At 40.2% G+C, this 22,396-nt stretch overlaps 1 protein-coding gene across 2 annotated transcripts; it reads left to right on the top strand.

The window, feature by feature from the left end:
* The first annotated feature begins 1,116 nt into the window (after positions 1-1,116).
* LOC137129199 (dehydrogenase/reductase SDR family member 13-like) lies at positions 1,117-16,934 on the top strand. Of its 2 annotated transcripts, XM_067508133.1 has the most exons (7): positions 1,162-1,302; positions 3,511-3,593; positions 6,999-7,117; positions 8,845-9,086; positions 9,279-9,402; positions 9,525-9,851; positions 15,648-16,934. In XM_067508133.1, exons 4-7 carry the CDS (start codon positions 8,919-8,921, stop codon positions 15,920-15,922), a joined length of 894 nt encoding a protein of 297 aa, XP_067364234.1. In that variant the 5' UTR covers positions 1,162-1,302; positions 3,511-3,593; positions 6,999-7,117; positions 8,845-8,918; the 3' UTR covers positions 15,923-16,934. The 2 variants fall into 2 exon arrangements, with proteins under 2 accessions (XP_067364233.1, XP_067364234.1); XM_067508132.1 differs by lacking the exons at positions 3,511-3,593; positions 8,845-9,086 and having other exon boundaries at positions 1,117-1,302.
* The last annotated feature ends 5,462 nt before the right edge of the window (positions 16,935-22,396 follow it).

The following is a 22,396-nucleotide window of genomic DNA, read 5'->3' as shown; positions in this document are numbered from 1 at the left end:
CTTGTTCTTAGTCTGTACTTTCCGCTGTAGTCCACATGTAAATACCATGTTTTAGCACTCATTTTAACATCTTGTGCTGCTCTGTATATAAGCTCTCTGTCTGTATCTGCTTGTCTGTTCAAACCTGTAAATACAGAAAGATTTTCTAAGAACAAACTCAGTGGATGTGTATCTTGTTATTTTTGGGCTTTCACATTGCGTTAAAATAAGGCTATGAAAATGGTTTTTAGAAGGTGTCAGATTTGATCATGTCGAAGTGCCTGAGTGTCTCCTGAGAACAATAAGAAATCATTTGAAGTTACAGGACGCTAAGAAATATATTTAAACATGATTACAACTAACTGTGACTTGAATATGTTTTAAACTAGATGTTAACTGAGAAGCTGACTATAGTGTTTGTTGTGTTGGAATTTCTGACACAAACGGAAAATCCTATTCAAAAGTTAAAGAGCTCTGTCATGGTTTTGATTTAAAGTATTGCTAGTGACAGATGTCAAAGAAAAAGAACGGCTACTAATAAAATGTACATAACATAGAACGGTATGCCTATCAACACAGGTCTATTACAAAAGCCTGAAACGCGCATAAATTGGGATTTAAGGTGGACGTATGCTTATTTTAAGTTGATTTTTTTCCCCCAAGGTAAGTAAAAAACGTTTACATAAAAAGAAGTTCGTGAAAAACTGAGTCTAAAGTGCATTTTCTTTTCCCAAATGTCTAAAGTTTGTTTATAAAGTACTTAAAGTGACATTCACCAAACTCATAAACTCAAACCTTCACTACCACAAATCGTGAAACGCTGCTTTCAGTCTGATGGAAACCAAACCTGCTTGTTTCACTCCTGGATTTGGAGACAGCTGTTGTTTTTAGAGCGGTTAGACAGGGAAGCCAACCGGAAACTGTCGGAGTTGGTTTGCCCTTCAGAATAATTTTGTATATTTGTAACATTACATTTTTATCTTCAAATAATATCAGACACAGTGTTTTGGCACGTATTTCCAAATTTATCTCATTACTACCAAAATTACTACCTCATTACAAACAAGTGCTTAGATCGCGGGCGATTTTTTTGTTATTATTTTGAAAGTCGTTACGGATTTGCGTATTGAACGTAGTCAGGGTGGTTTAACTTGTGACACTGTCGAGGCTGTTTCTAGTGCCAGTTTGCTGCGGCGATGTCGGCATTGCTTCTTATTACTGGAGCGTTAGTTTCCTCCTATGTGATACTGTACTATGTTGTGTTCAGAGGAACGCGATTCTCGAGTTCAGTGAAGCTGGAGGGGAAGACGGCCATTGTTACAGGTAATGGGCTGCATCTACAGTTACCGTGTAGCTTCAGCTGCTCGTGTAAACAAATCTTCGCCACTTCGTTTTCCACAACACTTGCTTTATTGTTTGGCCCGAGCAGCACTGAGTCATATTTATAAAGTTATACAGTATTTCAAAGAAAAAACAACAACAATAACAACCTTTGCTTCAGGTTGGTCTTAAAAGTTACGGGATGCCATTTGTGTGGGATGTCACTCGTCCCCTCATCACAATCCTCTGGTTTGTACTGTCTTTACTCATCTTTTTGCCACGTGAGAGCTGTGTGAGACGACTATTTAAGAAGACGCGTGTGTGTGCGTGCATAAGCATAAGCCTAATCTTTAGTTGTCAATAACTTAACGAAATGTACACAGACGTCTTTTTTGATAGCTGTCTTACTCCATATGCATTTCTTTAGTATATTTGGATAACTCATGATTTAAAAAATGTTTTGTTCTTTGTATGTGAACTTTAGGTAAAACATGATTCTATCTAAGACGTATTTAATCTATATGCTGTTACTATGGTGTCTCTGGAGCCAAATCACACACACAAGTAAAACTGCAAACATTGAGGAAAGATGATGCAAACCAGAAAACACTCAAATGTAAAAGTGCAAACATTAATAAACATCCTTCACCCTGAATTTCCAAAACCTTTGAGTCATTCTAGGACTGCTATTAAGTCACTTAAACTTAAGTTACAAAACTTAAATGGTTTTGAGTTTTCCAGGTTATCCATTTATATTTTTAAAATGTGGGCAGGTTATCCAAATATTTACTATTCGTTATTTTGTTTTTGGTGAAGTGGAAACCTGTAATCTCAGCAACTCAGACAGACTGTCATCTTAGTAAGTACTAGTCAAATGTGAAACAACTATGCAGAAGGCAACAGGTTTGAATTCGTCCCCAACAGGTGTTGCCCCACCCAGCCACCAAGGGAAACCTTGTTCTGCTGTGGCGATCACTGAAGGAACAAGCAATAAGCTGTTTTTTTCTTAACCTCTTCTGAGGTGTTTAAAGTGGTGACCAAACAGACTGTTAGGACTAATTGGCTCCTCCAGCATGTCTTTCTTCACAGCCTCAGGGATGAAGGCGAGATAATGCCACATATTCCTTTGCAGTCATGGTCTGAAATGCAAGCTGAAGCAATTGCTATCAGGCCACACATAGCAAGGATCCAGCTCGAGAGCTTGCTGAATTCATCAGCATACCTGGCAGGCAAAGCGTCAGGCAGCATAGTCAACTCAGAGATAGCGTTGGCCAGAAGCAAATGTTAGACCTGAAACACACACTGATGCAAATGGTTGACAAGACGTGTCGTTAAGGGGTCGTTTGGAGTGGTTGGGGTGGCACGTTGGCCGGCTCTGAGGTTGCACTTGACACCGAAGAGGGTGGCGAGTCTCTGCTCCATATTGGGGATTAAAGGGACCAGTCACCAGTGAGGTCCTTAAAATTGGTGATGGCAGCAAAGGTGGAGACCAATGCCTCGGTAGATGCTCATCCTCCTTTGGTAGTATAGGTATGCTAAAGGAAGAACAGAAAATGATAATGGCGATCAATTATAATGATCACCAATCTTTTATAGTACGACTGCAGATGTAATTGAGCTTATAGAGCAAAAAAGTAGCCTCTTTTAGGCCCACTCACTGGTGGGCTTGGACTATGCTGCTTCATTTGGTGCTACGTGCTCACAGATTACGACATAGAATCCTCACCTGCTTATGTGCGGTGCTGAAGTTGTGTTGCACATGGACAAGTTAGAAAAGCTCTGTTCATTAAGTAAACAAACTATCCGCCACTCATGTTTACTATGTGTGTAAACTACACTTAAGTTCAGTTTCATTACTTGCAAATGTATAGGTTAAATTGAAGGTTCAGGAAACAATTTGCAGCACTTTTGTAGTGCCTCCATGTCCATGAGCAAAAGAGCATCCCCTCTAAAAGTATTGGAAAAGTGAGACCAATGCCTTTTATATTTGCTGAAAACATTTGGTTTGACATCAAGATGAATATGAGACAAGACATCTACATTTCAGCTTTTATTTCCAGGTATATCCATTTGGATTTGATACACAGCTTAGAAGATAGCACCTTTTGTTTGAACCCACCCATTTTTCATGTGATTGGTGCAGATTACAATGGACTTGTTGATAAAGGGAACAGAGATGATGAGAATTTAATGGGCCGGTTTGGTTTTCAGGACAGGAACGCAGAAGGACAGATGGTGGTAGACTTTGCAAAAAGGATGGAAATGGCTGTAGTGAACACTTTCTTCCAGAAAAGGTACGAACAAAGAGTGACATAAAGGAGCAGAAGTAGAAGCACTCAGTTGGACTGCATCTTTTGTTGACATTGTAATCCGAAAGAGATCAGTGCCTCCAAAGTATTGGTAGGGGAGAGTGTAGCCAGATGACACAGGATGGTGGTGTATAAAATGTCTCTGGTGGTAAGTAAGATAAAGAGTAAAAGGCAGAGCAGAGGACAAAGTGGTGGAATGTTGTGTAGTTTACAGGCAGGAGTTGAGACAGGCTCTGGGTAGTCAGGAGGTGCTTCCAGATGACTGGACCACTACAGCTAATGTTATCAGGGAGACGGGTAGGAGGGTTATCAGGAAGAAGGATAGTGGAAGAGGAGACTTGGAGGTGGAACGAGAAAGTTCAGGAGTGTATACAGAAAAAGAGGTTAGCTAAGAAGAAGTGGGACACTGAGAGGACTTAAGAGAGTAGACAGGAGTACAGGGAGATACAGCGTAAGGTGAAGATAGAGGTGGCAAAGGCCAAACAAAGACCAAATGAGGACTTGCCTGGTTGGATAGTGGGAGGTAGATTTGTACAGGTTGGGGAGGCAGAGAGATGGAGATAGGAAGGATGTGCAGCAGGTTAGGGTGATTAAAGATTGGGATGGAAGTGTATATACACATGCCAGGACTGTGATTGGAAGATGGAAGGACTGGTCACCAGGTGACTGGTGAGGAGTAGGAAGTAGCAAAGATTAGTAAGAATGAGGGGAGATGAGTGTTGAAGAGAATGAAGAGTAGAAAGGCAGTTGGTCCTGTGGAGGTAGGGAACTATCTAGCAGAGGTTGTGGTAGAGTTTTTGACTAGTTTATTTAGCAAAATCTTGGAAATGCTCAGGGGGGGCACACGGCAGGGTCTTCTTGTACCATTCCAAAGTCTGGATAAATCTTCTTTTCCTTTCGGCTGTTCCCTTTCAGGAGTCGCCACAGCGAATCATGTGCCTCCATCTAACTCTGTCCTCTGCATCCTCTTCACTCACACCAACTAACTTCATGTCCTCCCTCACTACATCCATAAATCTCCTCTTTGGTCTTCCTCTAGACCTCCTGCCTGGCAGCTCCAACCTCAGCATCCTTCTACCGATATATTCACAATGTCTTCTCTGAACATGTCCAAACCACCTCAGTCTGGCCTCTCTGACTTTATCTCCAACACATCTAACACGAGCTGTCCCTCTGATGTACTCATTCCTGATCCTGTCCATCCTAGTCTCTCCCAAAGAGAACCTCAGCGTCTTAAGCTCTGCTACCTCAAGCTCTGCCTCCTGTCTTTTCTTTAGTGCCACTGTCTCTAAGCGAACAACATCGCGGGTCTCACCACCGTCTTGAACATCTTTCCTTTCATTCTCGCTGATACTCTTTTATCACACAACACACCTGACACTTTTCTCCACCCGTTCCAACCTGCTTGCACTCGCCTCTTCACCTCTTTTTCACACTCACCGTTGCTCTAAACCTTTAACCCTAAGTATTTAAAGTCCTGCACCTTCTTCACCTCTGCTCCCTGTAACCTCACTGTTCCACCTGGGTCCCTCTCATTGACACATGTATTCTGTCTTGCTGCGGCTAAGCTTCATTCCTCTGTTTTCCAGAGCAGACCTCCACCTCTCTAGATTTTCCTCCACCTGCTCCCTGCTCTCACTACAAATCACAATGTCATCTGCAAACATCATAGTCCATGGAGATTCTTGTCTAACCTCATCTGTCAGTCTGTCCATCACCAGAGCAAACAAGAAAGGGCTCGGAGCCGATCCTTGTTGCAGACCCACGTTCACCTTGAACTCCTCTGTCTCACCTACAGCACACCTCACCACTGTCTTACAGCTCTCATTCATGTCCTCCACCACTCTAACACACTTCTCTGCCACTCCAGACGTCCTCATACAATACCACAGCTCCTCTCTCGGCACCCTGTCATACGCTTTTTCTAAATCTACGAAGACACAATGCAGCACTGCACTCTCTGTACTTCTCCATCAGCATCCTCAAAGCTAATACTGCATCTGTTGGACTCTTTCTAGGCATGAAACCATATTGCTGCTCACAAATGTTCACCTCTGCTCTTAGCCGAGCTTCCACTACTCTTTCCCACAACTTCATTGTTTGGCTCATCAGCTTTATTCCTCTGTAGTTGCCACAGCTCTGCACATCTCCCTTGTTCTTAAAAATGGGCAGCAATAAACTTCTCCCCCTCACTCTCCAAGATCTTGTTAAACAAACTAGTCAGAAACTTTACTGCCACCTCTCCTAGACACTTCCATACCTCCACAGGTATGTCATCAGGACCAACTGGCTTTCCGCTCTTCATCCTCTTCAACACCCTCCTCACTTCACTCTTACTGATCTTTGCTACTTCCTGCTCCACACCAGTCACCTCTTCTACTCTTCGTTCCCTTTCATTTTCCTCGTTCATCAACTCTTCAAAGTTGTCCTTCCATCTTCCCATCATACTCCTGGCACCTGTCAATACATTTCCAAACTTATCTTTAATCACCGTAACCTGGTGCACATCCTTCCCATCTCTACCTCTTTGTCTCACCAACCTGCACAAATCCACCTCTCCCTCTTTAGTGTCCAACCTAGCATACAAGTCCTCATATGCTCTTTGTTTGGCCTTTGCCACCTCTACCTTCACCTTACGCTGTATCTCCCTGTACTCCTGTCTACTCTCTTCAGTCCTCTCAGTTTCCCACTTCTTCTTAGCTACAAAAGTCTGGATAAATACATAGCCAAAAAGGAAAAGAAGTTCAACAAGATCTTGGAGAGTGAGCAGATGCCTGAGGAATGGAGAAAAAGTGTACCGATGCATATTTTTAAGAGCAGACCTGTGGCAACTACAGAGGACTAAAGCTGATGAGGCAAACAATGAAGTTGTGGGAAAGAGTAGTGGAAGCTCGGCTAAGGGCAGAGGTGAGCATTTGTGAGCAGGAATATGGTTTCATGCCTAGAAAGAGTCCAACAGATGCAGTATTTGCTTTGAGGAGGCTGATGGAGAAGTACAGAGAAGATCACAGTGTGTTGCATTGCATGATTCACTCTGGCAACCCCTGAAAGAGAACTGCCAAAAGGAAAAGAAGAAGGTGACATTAACAAGCTAAATAAATATTGTAGTTGGCATTTATTTGTGTTGTTTTCTCTTGGTTACTTGCTTTGAGACAGTTTGTGAAAAATTATTTAGTTTGTGATTTGTATATGTGGCCCTGAAAATAAAAATGGTTATAATACACATAAAATAATGTTTTAATTTATTTTATTATCTTATACGGTGTCAAAAACACATTTAACTTGCTTCTGCTCATAAAATGACCGGTTTAGAATGAAAGCCCTCAGTGAATTTAGCACAGAGCCTTTTTAATTTTTGTGTTGAAGCATGTTAATGGTTTCTGTGCACAGGCAGCAACACTGGCATCGGCAAGGCCACTGCTCTGGATCTGGCAAGAAGAGGAGCCAGGGTAATCCTGGCCTGCCGCAACAAGGAAAAGGCTGAGGCTGCTGCTTTTGACATCCGTAGAGTAAGTAACAACAAAATTAAAGTAATTAAATTTGTTGTAGCTGCGGGAGTATAATAAACATTGTATACAATTAGACCTCTCTACATTTCACAGTAAAATAGCATCAGAAAATATTATTACCCCCTTCATGTTTTGACACTTAGGGGTGTTTTTGTTAATTTTTATAATTGATTAAATTGCAATTTTCCCCCACAAACCTCCTCTTAGTAATCCATGATGATAAACTGAAAACCTTTTTTTAAAGCTAATTCATCTTTAGATGGAAAGTGTCAGGTAGCAGTCATCTTCAGGTCTCCACAAATGTATGGTTTAATTTTAACGTTCTTAAAGGATAATTTGGTCATTTGCTAAATGTATGCTTTAATTCTAACGTTCTTGAGACATCAAGAAACCAGTTTTCGTGACTCCTCCAGTCACAAGTGTCCTTGAGCAAGACACTGAACCCTAACATAATTGCTGCCATCTGCATAGAGTGTGTGTGTGATTGTGAGTGAGAAGCAGTGTAAAGCACTTTGGTAAATGGTAAATGGTCTGCACTTATATAGCACTTTTCTACCTACACCGTGTGCACATTATTAAGCAGGTTGTATTTTTGAGGATTAATTTTGTTATTGTAAAACTACAGTGCTCTGGGTCAATCAAAAATGTCAAAAATGTTAACAAACCCTCAAACCTGAACATTTAAGTAGTAAAAGTGAAGTTTTGTCATTCTTAAGACAATAACTACATGTACACCATTATTAGGCAGATTCTTCTCCTCAGGACAAAATTGGCCAAAAAAGAGAGAAGTATCTGAAAACAGATTTTTTGTGGACTGATGAGAGGAGAGTGACTCTTGATGGACCATATGGATGGACCTGGGTTGGATCAGTAACGGACACAGAGCTCCTCTTCGACTCAGACGCCAGCAAGGTGGAGGTGGGGTACTGGTATGGGAAGGTATTATTAAAGATGAGCTAGTTGGACCTTTTCGGGTTGAAAATGGACTCAAAATCCACTCTCAGACCTAATGCCAATTTTTAGAAGACACTTTCTTCAAGCAGTGGTACAGGAAAAAGTCTGCATCTTTCAAGAAGACTGATTTTTATGCAAGAAAACACTCCATCACATGCATCAAAGTACTCCACTGCGTGGCTGGCCAGTAAAGGCCTTAAAGATGAAAAACTAATGACATGGTCCCCTTCTTCAACAGACTTAAATCCTATTGAGAACTTTTGGGCCCTTCTTAAGCACGAAATTTACAGTGAAGGTAAACTGTACACCTCTCTTAAAGGTGTCTAAGAGGCTTTGGTTGCGGCTGCACAAAAAAGTTGATTCTGACCAGATCAAGAAACTGACTGACTCTGTGAATGGAAGGCTTGTGACTGTTATCGAAAAGAAGGGTGGCTATATTGGTCACTGAGGTTTTCTTTTTGAAATTTCAGAAATGATTATTTGTAAATTTTAGTTGGTTTATTATTTTGACTTTAACAGGTGAAAATAAACAAGTGAGATGGGGAAATCTTTGTTTTTCATTTAGTTGCAGAATAATTCTGCACACTAATAGTTGTGTTGGTGTACATGTAGATATTCTCTTAAGAACGCCAAAACTTCACTTTTACTATTTAAATGTTCAGGTTGGAGGGTTTGTTAACATTTTGGATTGACCAAGAGCACTGTATTTGTACAATAACAAAATTAATCCTCAAAAATACAAATTGGCTAATAATTGTGCACGTGGTATATAGGTACTCAAAGCGCAATAGCCTGCTTCTCATTCACCCATTTGCACTCACAATCCCACACCAATGGGGGAGCTGCTATGCAGCTGGCCAACACTCACCAGAAGCAACTAAGTTGGGATTCAATGTCTTGCTCAAGGACACTTCGACGTGTTACCGGAAGAGCTGGGGATCGAACGAGCAACTGGGGGATTGGTGGACAACTGCTCTACCTCCTGCGCCCGTCACCCTTATTGGATATCAATAAGGTAGAAAACCACTTGTTAGCCACTTGTTAGCAACCACTTTTTTAAAGACACATTAAAGCTCAAAGAATATAGGAAAATCTCGTGACCTTATGTTAAAAACTCAAAAATGCAAACAGAGTTTTAGGACTCCTGGCACTCTATTGGATATGTGTATTACAGCCACACTTACTCAGCAGCATCACTGTTTTTTAGGAGAGTGGGAACAGTCAGGTGGTGTTCATGCATTTGGATCTGGCCAGCCTTAAATCTGTGCGCAATTTTGCCGAAACCTTCTTGAAGACTGAACCTAGACTAGATGTCCTCATCAACAATGCCGGTGAGGATTTTGGAATGTGACCCCACATTTTTCCTTTTCTTTGTACAGATTTTCTTTTTTTTTGTTTTTTTTTATGCTGTACTTGTCTGAACTGATAAGAATGTGTATGTTGTGTGCGTCAGGTTTGATGGGCCCAGGTGTCACTGAGGACGGTTTCGGCATGGTGTTTGGGGTGAACCACTTGGGCCCCTTCTTGCTCACCAACCTTCTCCTGGAGCGGATGCAGCAGAGCGGTCCCAGTCGTGTGGTGAACGTTGCCTCACTTCTCTATCGCTTTGGAAACATCGACTTCAATCTGCTGGCTTCCAACAAAGATTTAGTGTCGGGTCAGTCTATCTGGTACAACTTTCAGGCCTACTGCACCAGCAAGCTCTGTAACATACTCTTCACCAGGGAGCTAGCCAACAGGCTGGATGGCACCAGTGTCACCTGCTACAGCCTACACCCAGGTCAGTGTTTACTTTACATTTTAGTGAGAAATGTTGCTGATGTAACATATTCTCTGGCAGATGTTTTGTACTCCAAGACCAAAATTTCTTTTCAAAATGAAAATTTCCCAAATTAATTATTAATTTTTTTTTTTTACACTTATATCTGCTGTTAGAATGCAATTTAACAGGTAATGTATAAATGTAGGCATTAAAATTTTTTCCTCTCCACTGTTGCCTATGGCTGATTATACATCTTTATAGCCTTGACTTTATTCTGTAAAGGGCCTTTAGATGACTTTGTTGTGAATTGGCGCTATATAAATAAAGTTGAATTGAAAATTGTCACCTTCAGCCACAACGGTTGGCCAGTTTTACTTATCATTTTTGCCTCTGCATGGCATGTGATTACAGGTGGCACTGGCCGATATGACCTGAGGCCAATTACTTGAACTAAAGTAACGAAAAAAAAGATTATTGTAATTATAATTATTATTAAATATGTCTTGAGAAGACCGGCCATGATTTTTAAAGTCCATAAATCTCTGTTTACTTCCATCCCACTTGAAAGACACATCTGGACAATGAGTCCCTGTTCAGGTTAGTTTCCTAACACATGATAAATAAAACAATTTAACACATATAGTGAACTGAGCTGGTGCTTACGTAGCAGGTCCATTCATAGTGCTGTATGAATTTTAATATTTTTAAAAGACCATAAAAATATTATTGTGTAATAGGCCACTTGGTATTAGTTTCACTTTTAGTCAGACTTAGGCAGACTTTGACATGTTGATGAAGGGAACAGAGGTGATGAGAATGTAATGGGCAGGTTTGGTCTTCAGGACAGAAACGCAGAAGGAAAGATGGCGGTAGACTTTGCAAAAGGATGGAAATGGCTGTAGTGAATACTTTCTTCCTGAAGAGGTAGGAACATAGGGTGATGTAAAAGAGTGGAAGTAGAAGCACTCAAGTGGACTACTACAGGCAGAGCAGAGGGCGAAGTGGTGGAGGAGTTGAGACAGGCTATAGGTGGTCAGGAGGTGCTTCCAGATGACTTGACCACTACAGCTAATGTGATTAGGGAGATAGGTAGGAGGGTACTCGGTGTGTCATCTGGAAAGAGGAAAGTGGACGAGGAGACTTGGTGGTGGAACGAGGAAGTTCAGGAGTGTATACAGAAAAAGAGGTTAGCTAAGAAGAAGTGGGACACTGAGAGGACTGAAGGCAGTTGACATAGCAGGTCTATGTTCCTGTGGAACCAGCTTCCAGTTCAGATTCAGGAAGCAGACAACCTCTCTACTTTTAAGTCTAGGCTTAAAACCTTCCTCTTTAATAAAGCTTATAGTTAGTTATGCTGCTATAAGCTTAAACTGCTGGGCGACCCACCCCCTGATGCACTGAGCTCCTTCTCTCCTCTTGACCCTCTCTCCTCTCCTCTCACCCCACAATAGTCACCACTGTATGTCATTAACTCTTGTGTGTTTTCTTCCGTAGTTGTCTTTGTCCTTCTCTGTCCCCCTCTCTCTGTCCCTTTCTGCAGGTGTTACTCGGTTTTGAAGCTGTGTGTTTCCAGTGTGCAGCTACTGGTCCTACCAATCTGCCTGATGTTTTGTTGTTGCTTTTTGTCCACTCACCTCAACCGGTCAAGGCAGATGGCCTGAGCCTGGTTCTGCTGGATGTTTCTTCCGTTAAAGGGAATTTTTTTCTCTCTACTGTTGCCTATGTCTTGCTCCAGAGGGAATTGTTGGGTTCTCTCTTTATTATATAACTTTATTTATATAGTGCCAATTCATAACAAAGACATCTCAACGCACTTTAATAATAAAGTCAGGACTATACAGATATGTAGAGAAAACCCAACAAATCCCCCTCTAGCAAGCCATAGGCAACATTGGAGAGGAAAAACTCCCTTTAATGGTAGAAACCTCCAGCAGAACCGGACTCAGGTTTGGCAGCCTTGACTGGTTGGGGTGAGTGGAAAGTGGATAGAGAAAAGAAATGAGCAACAAAAAGCAACAACAAAACATTGGTCAGGTTAGTAGGTCCAGTAGCTGAATACTGGAAACGAACTGGTCCAAAGCCGGGAATACCTGCAGAAAGGGACACAGAGGGAGAATAACAACTACGGGAGAGAAAGATACAAAGTTAAGGTCATGCAGTGGTTGCATATAAATGCAGGGTGAGAGGAGAGGAGAGAGTGAAGAGAGGAAGAAAGGAGCTCAGTACATGTGGGGGGTGGGTCCTCCAGCAGTCTAAGCCTATAGCAGCATGACTATAATGAACTTTAAGCTTTTAAGGAAGGTTTTAAGCCTAGTCTTAAAAATAGAGAGGGTGTCTGTTTCCAGAATCTGAACTGTGAGCTGGTTCCATAGGGTCATTCTATCTTTGGAAATTCTGGGAACTACAAGTAGGCCTGCATTCTGAGATCGAACTGTTCTATTAGGATGAAATGGTACTAAGAGGCCTTTCAGATATGATGGAGCTTGACCGTTTAGAGCTTCGATGCAAGAAGAAGGTTTTTAAATTCAAATCTAGATTTAATGGGAAGCCATTGGAGAGAAGCTAGTGAAGGTGAAATATGATGTCTAGTCAGATCTTTTGCTGCGGCAATTTGGATTATTTGCAGACTCTTTAGGGAGTTACTGGGGCATCCTGAAGGTAGTGAATTATAGTAGTCCAACCTAGAAGTAACAAATGCATGGACTAGTTTTTCGAGACAGGATGCTTCCTGTGGCGCATCAAGGTAAAGTGCAAATGGCAGAATGAGAACCAGTGTAAAGCGCTTTGAGTGTCAATAGGTAGAAAAGCGCTATATAAGTGAAGAACATTTACCATTTCCTAATTTGGCAATGTCCCATAGATGGAAGAAGGCTGTTTTGTATTGTGTGCATGGAAGATGATCAGTGGGGTCCAATGCACTACGATCTAACAGAACAAGTCTAGAGACTACTCCACTATCTGAAGCCAAGAGAAGAGCGTTTGTGACTTTTACCACTCCTGTACTATGATGAACTCTAAATACTGACTGAAAGTCTTCAAACTAATTATTCCTGTACTGTGTCCTGTGGTCACATAATTGCTTTGCAACTACTTTTTCAAGGATTTTTGAGATAAAGTGCAGGTTTGATATTGTATTGTAATTGGATAAAACACCTGGATCAAGACAAGATTTTTTTGAAGTAATTATTTGATTACAGCTACCTTATAGGCCTTTGGTACATAGCCTGTTTTTAAAAATAGGTGAAGAAGTTAATTCAGGGAGATCTATGGTTAAAAAGCAGTCTAAGAGGGATTGGGGCCTTATTGATGATTCTAGCACTGTCGTACATGAAGATCGATCTGTAATATTTGTGGGAAGGACCTGGTAAATTCTTTCCCTGATAGCTATATTTTTTGTAAAGAAAGTCATCCAATCGTTGCTGCTAAGAGTTAAGTGAATACTAGGTTTAACAGAGCTATGGCTCTAAGTCAACCTGGCTACAGTGCTGAAAAGGGGGTTGTTCTTGTTTTCCTTAGTTAATGAAGAATAATATGTTGTTGTGGTATTACGGAGGGATTTCTATGTTATTCAACTGTTTTTCCAGGCCAAGCATGAATATTCTAAATTAGTATAACAACACTTCCTTTCTAACTTTCGTGTTGCCTGAATTAGGATGCAAGTTTGTAAAGTATATCATGCCGATCGCCTCTCTGATTACCTTTTTCAGAGGGGCAACAGTATCAATTGTATTAGTATTAGTATTAGTAGTATTAGTACATAGTGAGGCTGCAGAATTATCAACAAGATAATCAAGTTGAACAGGAATAAGGTTAAGGTGGCTACTCTCCATTGCATTGAAACATGGTGAGGTAAAGAAGAAGAAGAATTTCTTTAAATTTCCTTAATCCTAACTGATGTAGAGTTCGTTATTGTAACTTCAAATGTTATTACAAAATGGTGGAAGATGGAGAATTCTGAGAAAATATTGTTAGATTTTTTTTTTAGGTTTCAATGCCGTATTAATGCTGTATAAATCGCCCATATTATGACTTTATCTGTACTAAGCACTAAATTGGAAAGAAAATCTGAAAATTCAGTCAAAAACTCTAAATGAGGGACTCGAGGACGGTATAGAATAACAAATAATAATGGTTTTTGAGTTTCCAGATTAGGTGTGAAAGGAGTAGGAGAAGAGTAAGGCTCTCGGGATGATAATAATAAATTGAAAATATAAATAATAATAAATACTAAAGCTGAGTGATCAACGTTATGACTTAGTCGGTCACAGTTTCTCCTGGACCTAATATATGACATTAGGAACCATGATCAGCAGGCTTCCTAGTGGCTACGGCTAATGATAAAAAACATACAAAAATAGAGAAAGAGAGAAAAAAAAGTGGGTGAGTGAGAGGAAGAGACAGGGGGAGCACATTTCAAGAGTGACTTAAAAAGCAGAAAGTGTGACAAGATCCTGAGAACAGGTGAATGTAAAATTACAAAAATAATCTAAATATAATAATATATTTATATTTAATAAATAAGCCTGTGTGTTATTCTTAACATTAGTCTAATGGTAGAGAATGTATTGTGGGTAAACTAATTTAAAATGAGACATTGCTTTATTTTCTGAATTCTGAACACACAGAAAAATAGCCCTGTGTCCACACACATTGTTAGTAGCTTTTCTGTGATAAATGTCATCACTGCTGTCGGTGACAAAGAATGTGTAGCATCAGGCAACACTTTATATATGTCTATTTCTTTTTATCATCGCCCCAATTTCAATGGTTTGCTTGCATAAGAACAGCTCATCCATAGATGTATGGAGAGGTTGTGTTTACACTGACTACACCTAACTACAGTCTGTGTTTTTCATTGCGTTTTGCATTGTGCATATCTTACAACCATATATCGACAACTAAAGTGATTTTAGTCTACATAGTATTATTTTTACATACAGATGCAGCAGTTCAGAATTGCTGTTCTCAGCCAGCTGACATCAAGTTGTTAGTCGGTGAACATCAATTTTAAAAAGGAATTGTTTTTAACGTATCTTTCTGGTACACAGTTCTCTTTTGAAAATGGTAAAAACATATCTAAAACCTCTGAAAGTATTGATCTCCAGGGATCAATTTTAAGTCCACTACTTGATAATTCATTATAAACCATGTTATAGGGGGTGTCACCTATAGGTGGTGCCATCAGGAGCCACACTTTTTGTGGCAGTGTCTGATGACACTAGGTCTACACTATTGATGTTCTTTTAAAATGTATTTTAGACATTAGTGCCTGGGTGTCACATAACTTCCCCCAGCTCAACCAGGTAAGAACTTTTTAGTTCTGTTTAGAGATAAACTGACCACAGAATTAAATTGTTTTGGACCAACCCCAAGGCAACAGTCAACCTCACTTTTGACTCAGAATAGTATTTTAACTAATGTGGGATTTCTCACCAATTAATCTTTTACTTCAGCTGTTAAAGAATGTAAAATAAGAATAGAATAAAGTATGTTATATTAAGAGAGAAGTCCAGGTAGGTTTAAACTACTGATCTCCTGAAGTGTGAGTGTTCAACTTTAAGCACAGGACAATCATAGCGCTTGAAAATCCTGTTCAACAGAGACAGAGACTAAAACATTACCTTTGGTTCCTGCATTCCTCTGTTGCTGTCTATAAAATTGGCTAGTTTAATTATGTTATAGCGAATAAAGTTAAAAGCAGTTATAAATGTTATTTTCTGATGGTTTCACTGCAAATTCAGTATCTCAGTGCACAACAGGTAACTTGCTGTCTTTAGTCTTTGACACATGCTTTGACGATTTCTTTTCTTCTAGGAGTCATATCCACGGAGCTGGGTCGCAGTATGAGCCTGTGGCAGAAACTCATTATGATGCCCTTTGGCAAGCTCTTTTTCATGGACCCTGAGTGGGGGTCCCAGACCACCCTATATTGCACCCTGCAGGAGGGCATTAAGCCTCTCAGCGGACGTTACTTCTCTAACTGTTCACTTCAAGAAGTGGGGGCCAACGCACGAGATGATGGCCTGGCAAAGAAGCTTTGGGAACTGAGTGAAAGGTTAACGGGCTTATCATCACAGACTGACTCCTAATCCAGAACCTCCAAAGACTTTAAACATAAACTGTGCCTTACAGACCTCAATAAGCATCCGGTTACTGTTGGTATTCCTGTTTGCTGTTGAGGGGCTTAAAAAAATGCAATACAGAAAGCAGTGTAATACATTTTATTCTTTACACAGGCTTGTGCCACATCTAGACCATTTTTTATGATTGAAATGTGCTAACGTTATGACTTCTGTGTAGACACTGGGTTATCATGTCTACAATGCTAATAATAGCATAATGGTTATTTTTACCTTGATTTGATAATATAAGGTTTATTAATTGATTTAATCATAATACAATTGCATTTCCAATAGTACAATATGTCACTTCAGATCTTTTTTGATTTTTGTTGCATTGGTTTGATTAAAACTAAACAATATGCAATAATGTTTCAATTCTCTAAAATATATGTATACAATGTATATGTGTATATAATTTGTAATAATAATAAAAATACATTTGGAATTCAAAATAAAATCTTAAAAAGGGTTGTGTTGAGAAGAAGCAAGTTTGTAAAATACTTGGGGTTTATTAAGTTCTGTAGCTGAAGAATCCCATATTTACATTTTTCATTTATGGGTTTCATTTAACCCTCTTTAGCTCTGTGATACCATATCCATGGTCACACATAAACAAGTGTAACACAGGTTTAATGAGCTTCAATGTTCAAATCTTCCTCTAGTGTCAACATATTAAAGTAAGTTGTGTTAACTGAAGAAAGACAGGTGCTCTGCCTCACTGTGTTACACCATGGGCTGTGACCTGTTGCAGGGCAGCAACCAATTCACAACCATTAGGGTCTAACCAGACAGAATGCGATTTAGGGATAGCTTTTTTGTAATTGTTCAATGAGAGTAAAGTGTTTGAATGCTTGTTTTGCACTATTTATTTCATTTATTTTATGTATTTATTGGCAAAGCACGGCTTGCTGTGTGGCATTGCAAACCCATTGTTGCTTCTGCTTCAGCAGGCACTAAAGTTCATGTACATTACAAAATCCATTTGAGTAACTGTGTAATTTGTCCACAGGGGGGCAGTAGCGTAGCACAACTGTCCCACAGAACCCACAACATCTATTTATGCTGTTCCTGGATGGTTGCTGCTTGGAGCAAGGTTGTTGAGGACTTTAACCCAGCAGACCTATGGATTCTGTTCATTATGAGCACGGATTATTAACATGGTTAGGCATGAAAGTTGTGTCAGTTGTGTGTTAAGAGAAGTGCTCTTGTAATTACTCAGTAGGACATTCTTCAGCACAGGCCTCTCCTTTAACCTCAGTGTGGGTGGGGAGGAACACACTCGCTCAATCGATTCCTATCTCCTCCTGCCTTCAACTATCCTTCTGTCCCCTCCCTAACTGCTCCCTCTCTGTGCTGGTTGCTGAAAGGACCTGTGGTAAACTTGAATACTCCTTGAGTTGCAGCTTTACTGACAATCTTTTCCAAGTTCAGCACTTTGCTTCGCCTGTTCCAGCAAGAAATTCAATATTAACCCAAACAAGACAAAAACGTTTTGTAACACATAGTTTGACAGTTTAACATCAAGATTTGTGGAAACGGAGTAGCCGATATGTTGTTTCTGGAAATAGCCATCGCATTATTATTGCCCTTTTTCAATGCTTTTAGCCCAATAAGCAGAATTCAAATTAATGTACTACACTGGGATTAAAACAGAAATCTCTAAAGCCCTTTTTAGACATAGGATATGTAACATTGCTGCTTTCATCAATCTCACATCTCAGCAAGTTAACTTTCTGTATAAATAGATGCCACTAATACAATTTTTTTTTTCATGGATCAACCCTTTCCTGAAGTATTTAATGATTCAAAGCAGACCTCCTCAAACTGGTAAATGTTTTTGTTCTGTGAGTAATCTGCTTTTGTCTTGTTATGCTAGAAGATATTTGAACTTTTCATGGCAGTATAGAATGGTAGTTGTAGCTCAGCTGGTAAAGCGAGTCATCCATCACATTCTGCATAGTGTTGGTTGTACGATCCATGGCTTCTTGTCTGCACATAATCATTGTCCCCTCTGGGACATACAACCACAATGAGCTCCATCCATTGTTCTCCATCTTTGGCAAGCTACTGAGCCTCCCCCCAGTGTAAGTTCATTGTGGTTAAGGACATCATTTCCCCATTCAGTTTAGATCGGTAAAGCCAGAGCCATAAATGACACTGCATTCATCATGTTCATTATGCTCAGATCTTTTATATTTTTTTTAATATTTTATATCTTTTAAAACCTATGCTCAGGTTTTATATATGCAAGGAGCACAAATACGTCATATCAAATGTTGAAATTATATATATTTTTTAAAACATTTGCTCATTTTGAATTTGATGCCAGCCACATGCTTAAAAAAACTTGGACAAGGGTAAAAAAAACAGTACTGGTGGAGCATCTCAAAAATATAAAATGAATTGTCAACAGGTCAAAATATAATAACTGGGTATAAAAACGGCATCTCAAGGAAAAAAAGTCTTAAGGAAGTAATGATGGGTTGAAGTGTGTGGGTGTGTACAATCACAAAAAAATAGGACGGTGCACCTTTCTGAATTTCTGCATAAATCGATCATAAAATATAATATGATATTCACCAGCGTCACAATTATCAACAGACATGTTTTTTAGGCTGATTAAACACAAACAAAGCGATGGGGGAAATACTCATGGCAAAAGTTTTTTATTAACTGCTTGAAACACCTGAAGTGCTTGATACACAGTTCACTATTGGGATGATATTTTCATGTTGGTAAATTGTTTCCCTTTTTACACTATATATAGTTCTGGTGGCCCTTTTGCTGCTGGGTGGGGCTGCACCTGGTGCGGTGTCTTTCTGTATCCCAACCTGATGCTCTACCGCTGACCCACCAGGTCCCCCTTCTACGATGAAAAGTAACAACCGTATATAAGATCCAGAAACACTGATGCCCTCTCGGAGCCCGAGCTTATTTAAAATGGACTGCATTAGTGCACACAGCAGGGCTGACTTACACATCTATAAAGGCACTAATTACACTGAATGATATATTGTATACATTGTTTGGCAGAACATATTCTTTTTGATTATAATGTTTGAAAAGGAGCCACCAAGGTGTTGAGTCGTCAACAACTCAAGCAAGACTGGGAAAAAAATTCCATTCAAAGCAAAACAACTGGTGTCCGCAGTTCTCAAATGTTTACAGAGTGTTGTTCAAATAAGAGGAAATGCAACACGAACATTGGCCTGTTCCAAAGCTTTCTGAAACATGCTCCAGGTACCAAATTGAAAATGATAAAAATATTTTTCACAAAGACAATACCATTTCTCAGGTCTAAGATTTTTATGTTGCCATTGCACAAAATTATGGAAACTGTTTCAAAGTGCTTCACAAATTTAAAACCTATGTAAAAAGACGAAGTTAAAAAATACAGAAAGCTATACAACACAATGTGCAAATAAATAAACCAGACCCTCACAGATAGAGCACAAAGACATACAAATGAAAGCATGTCATTGTGTATTCATAAAAATCATCATAAATTCATCATCATACAAATTGTCAAAAACACCTTTCTACACAGATATGTTTTCAAAGCCATTTTTAAAGAGGACCCAGTATTTGTTCAGAGAGGTAATTCTAGTAACTGTGAACTTGATTGGCAAATTTTATTTTGTTGTAACAAAGTGAAACCTTTGGATGGTTCAGATCAGATAGAGGTGGGCTTACACTCGTATGACACTAAATGTCTTATGTAAGGGGCGACTGGTAGAGCGGTTGTCCACCAATCTCACAGTTGTTGGTTCGATCCCTGGCTCCTCTGGTCACATGTCAAGGTGTCCTTAAGCAAGACACTGAACCTCAGCTTAGTTGCTATCATGATCTGACACTCACATTCACTTCCTGCCCTGGACTTTTATTTTGTTCACCTTTTTCTCCACTTCCTGTGCCCAGTTTATTTCTACAGTTTTACTAATCATCATCAGTCACAATTGTTTTCACCTGTTCCACTGCCCTTTTTAAACCCAGCTCTCCCCCTGTTGTTGGTTGGATCATTGCAAACAAGCTGCTGTCGTCCATGCAACATGCTTTCTTCTAATTTACTGCGCTCAAGGTTCTTGGACACATGTCCCTGTTCTAGTGGACTGTTTTCTGTTCCTTTGGTCTGAGGTTTGTTTCTGGTTTTCATTCTGTGTCAGTCCTTCCCTGTGTGTGGGCTTTTTCCAAGTATGAGTATTGATTTTAATTTTCTAGTGTCCAATGGTTTAGTTTATGGGTTTCATGTATGGTTTTCCAGTTTTGTGTTGTTACTTTTGGTTGTTGTTGTTGTTGTTGTTGTTGATGTTTGAGTTTCCCTTACTGACCTTGTGTCACCTTTGTCCTCCTTTTAAAAAGCAGTGAATTTATGTTTGTTCTTGTCTTTTCTATTATAATAGTTACTAATGTCCTTTATTTACCGAACCTCTCCCGCCTTGTTGCTCTTGGGTGCACCTTAACTAATTCTGACAGTTGCTCCCGGTGATAGCTGACCAACCAAAAAATAAATAAATTAAAAAAAAAAAAAAAAAAAAAAAAAGAATTATTAAATGTTCTGCACTTACATTGCGCTTTTCTACCTATTGGCACTCAAAGCGCTTTACACTGCTTCTTATTCACCCATTCACACTCACAATCACACACACATTCATACACCGATGGGGAAGCTGCCATGCAGCTGGCCAACACTCACCAGGAGCAACTAAGTTGGGGTTCAGTCTCTTGCTCAAGGACACTTCAACATGTGACCGGAGGAGCCGGGGACTGAACCAACAACTTGGTGGACAACCGCTGCACCTTCCTGCGCCACAGTCGCCCACTAAACCTAACCGGGAGCCCATACAATGAACCAAGAACAGTTCCATTGTAGTCCAGGTTGTCAGCAGTTATGCTACTGCATTTTAAACAAACTGTTTCAGCCCTAAGTAGAGTTGCATTTATCCTGATGAGCTAAGTACTATCATCTACTATCAATCGTTGGATTCCCAGGACAGTCTCTGGACCTGTGGCCTCTTTGATGGCGATGAGAACACTCCACATTGCCAAATGGACAGTTTCTCGCCCAATGTCCTCTTTGTCCACAATTATGGCTCTCATCCTTAGCTACAGGGCGTGTGTCTCTTCAAGCTCCTCGCCCTCTGCCTCTCCAGCTCCCATGATGTTTACCATAGTCTTTTCCCACTAACACAGTGTTTAACAGTGTAACAGCTGCCAGGTGGAGTTCTGCTTTACTCTGCTCCTCCCTTCATGTCTTCTTTTTGTGAAATTGAGTCTGAGCACATATAGCATGTCTGTCTTCTTTCAATCTAGCTCCATTATCTACACCTATGTAGGTCTTGTGCACCCCTACAACAATATCAAGCGAATGTCCTCTTTCAAAGTGATTTCTGAGGTGAGTTGCCCATGACCCAGGAGAATCACCCAAGTCTATTGGGTGTTCAATACCACTGAGAGTATAAAATACCTTTTGTCAGGTGGTGCAGATAATCAACAGTCTCATCTTCACGTAGTTTACAAGCTATTATTTTTATCATATCAATTATTACTGAGTTTAAACTCTTCTGCCAGATTAACAGCGTCCCTGTATGATGCATTGTCGGCATGGGCCCAGTCTGGGTGCAGTTGCAGTTGGCCTGTGCCAACTTTGCCATGATCTTCTGCAGATGTGATTGATTAGCCTTAATTGCCAAGAGCCATCTTAATTCTGCTCCAGTGGGTCTTAAGTCTCTGCAGACTTGTCCTGTTTAAACTAACAGTGAATCTTCTCTGTGACCTTCTCAGCCCTGTAATAACCTGTGACCACCTCTTGAGAATGACAAACTTAGAAGGCAATGAGAGACAAAGAATTCACTTCCCCTAATAATCACTAAATTTCAACCTGCTTCCAACCTACATTCCCCATTGGAAGTCCGTGCAGGGCTCTACAACACCGACATCTCTGTGAGGGTGATTGTCCTCCAAGTTCCCATGTTGGCCCCTTGTGTCCACTTGGTTGTTGCCCTTATACTCCCCAACTAACTAGGAGTTGTTAGGTAATCACACCTGACTATAAATGCCCTTATCGTCCTCATTGATTAGGAGTCGCTGGATTCTATCAGATTAATTCAATAAAGAACGGCAAACTCCGCTCAATAGACTACATTTAGAAACTTGTTTACGACTCATCCGGTGTCCGTCTGGACCAGTATTAATTTTGAGTTTTTGAATCTGTCGAAGGCTGAACCAAAGGAGGTATGTGATACAGGCCCCTGTTTTTCGCTTACACTTGCAGCGGAGGTTAAGGCTGGAGTTTGTTTCTTCTCCAGAGCGCTAGCAAATCATTGTTCACTCATAATCCTCCAGCAGTAGCTCGCAGATCCTGTTTGCGACGCCAAATTGAAACGCCAAAATTCGACAATACTGGTAACAAATACGGACACTAAAGAAGCTTCCACATCCAGG

Source organism: Channa argus, chromosome 6 (genome assembly GCF_033026475.1).
Source record: "Channa argus isolate prfri chromosome 6, Channa argus male v1.0, whole genome shotgun sequence".
In the NCBI taxonomy this organism is placed as follows: Eukaryota; Metazoa; Chordata; class Actinopteri; order Anabantiformes; family Channidae; genus Channa; species Channa argus.
Note: the sequence above shows the minus strand (reverse complement) of the source record. Positions and strands in the feature narration are given on the sequence as shown.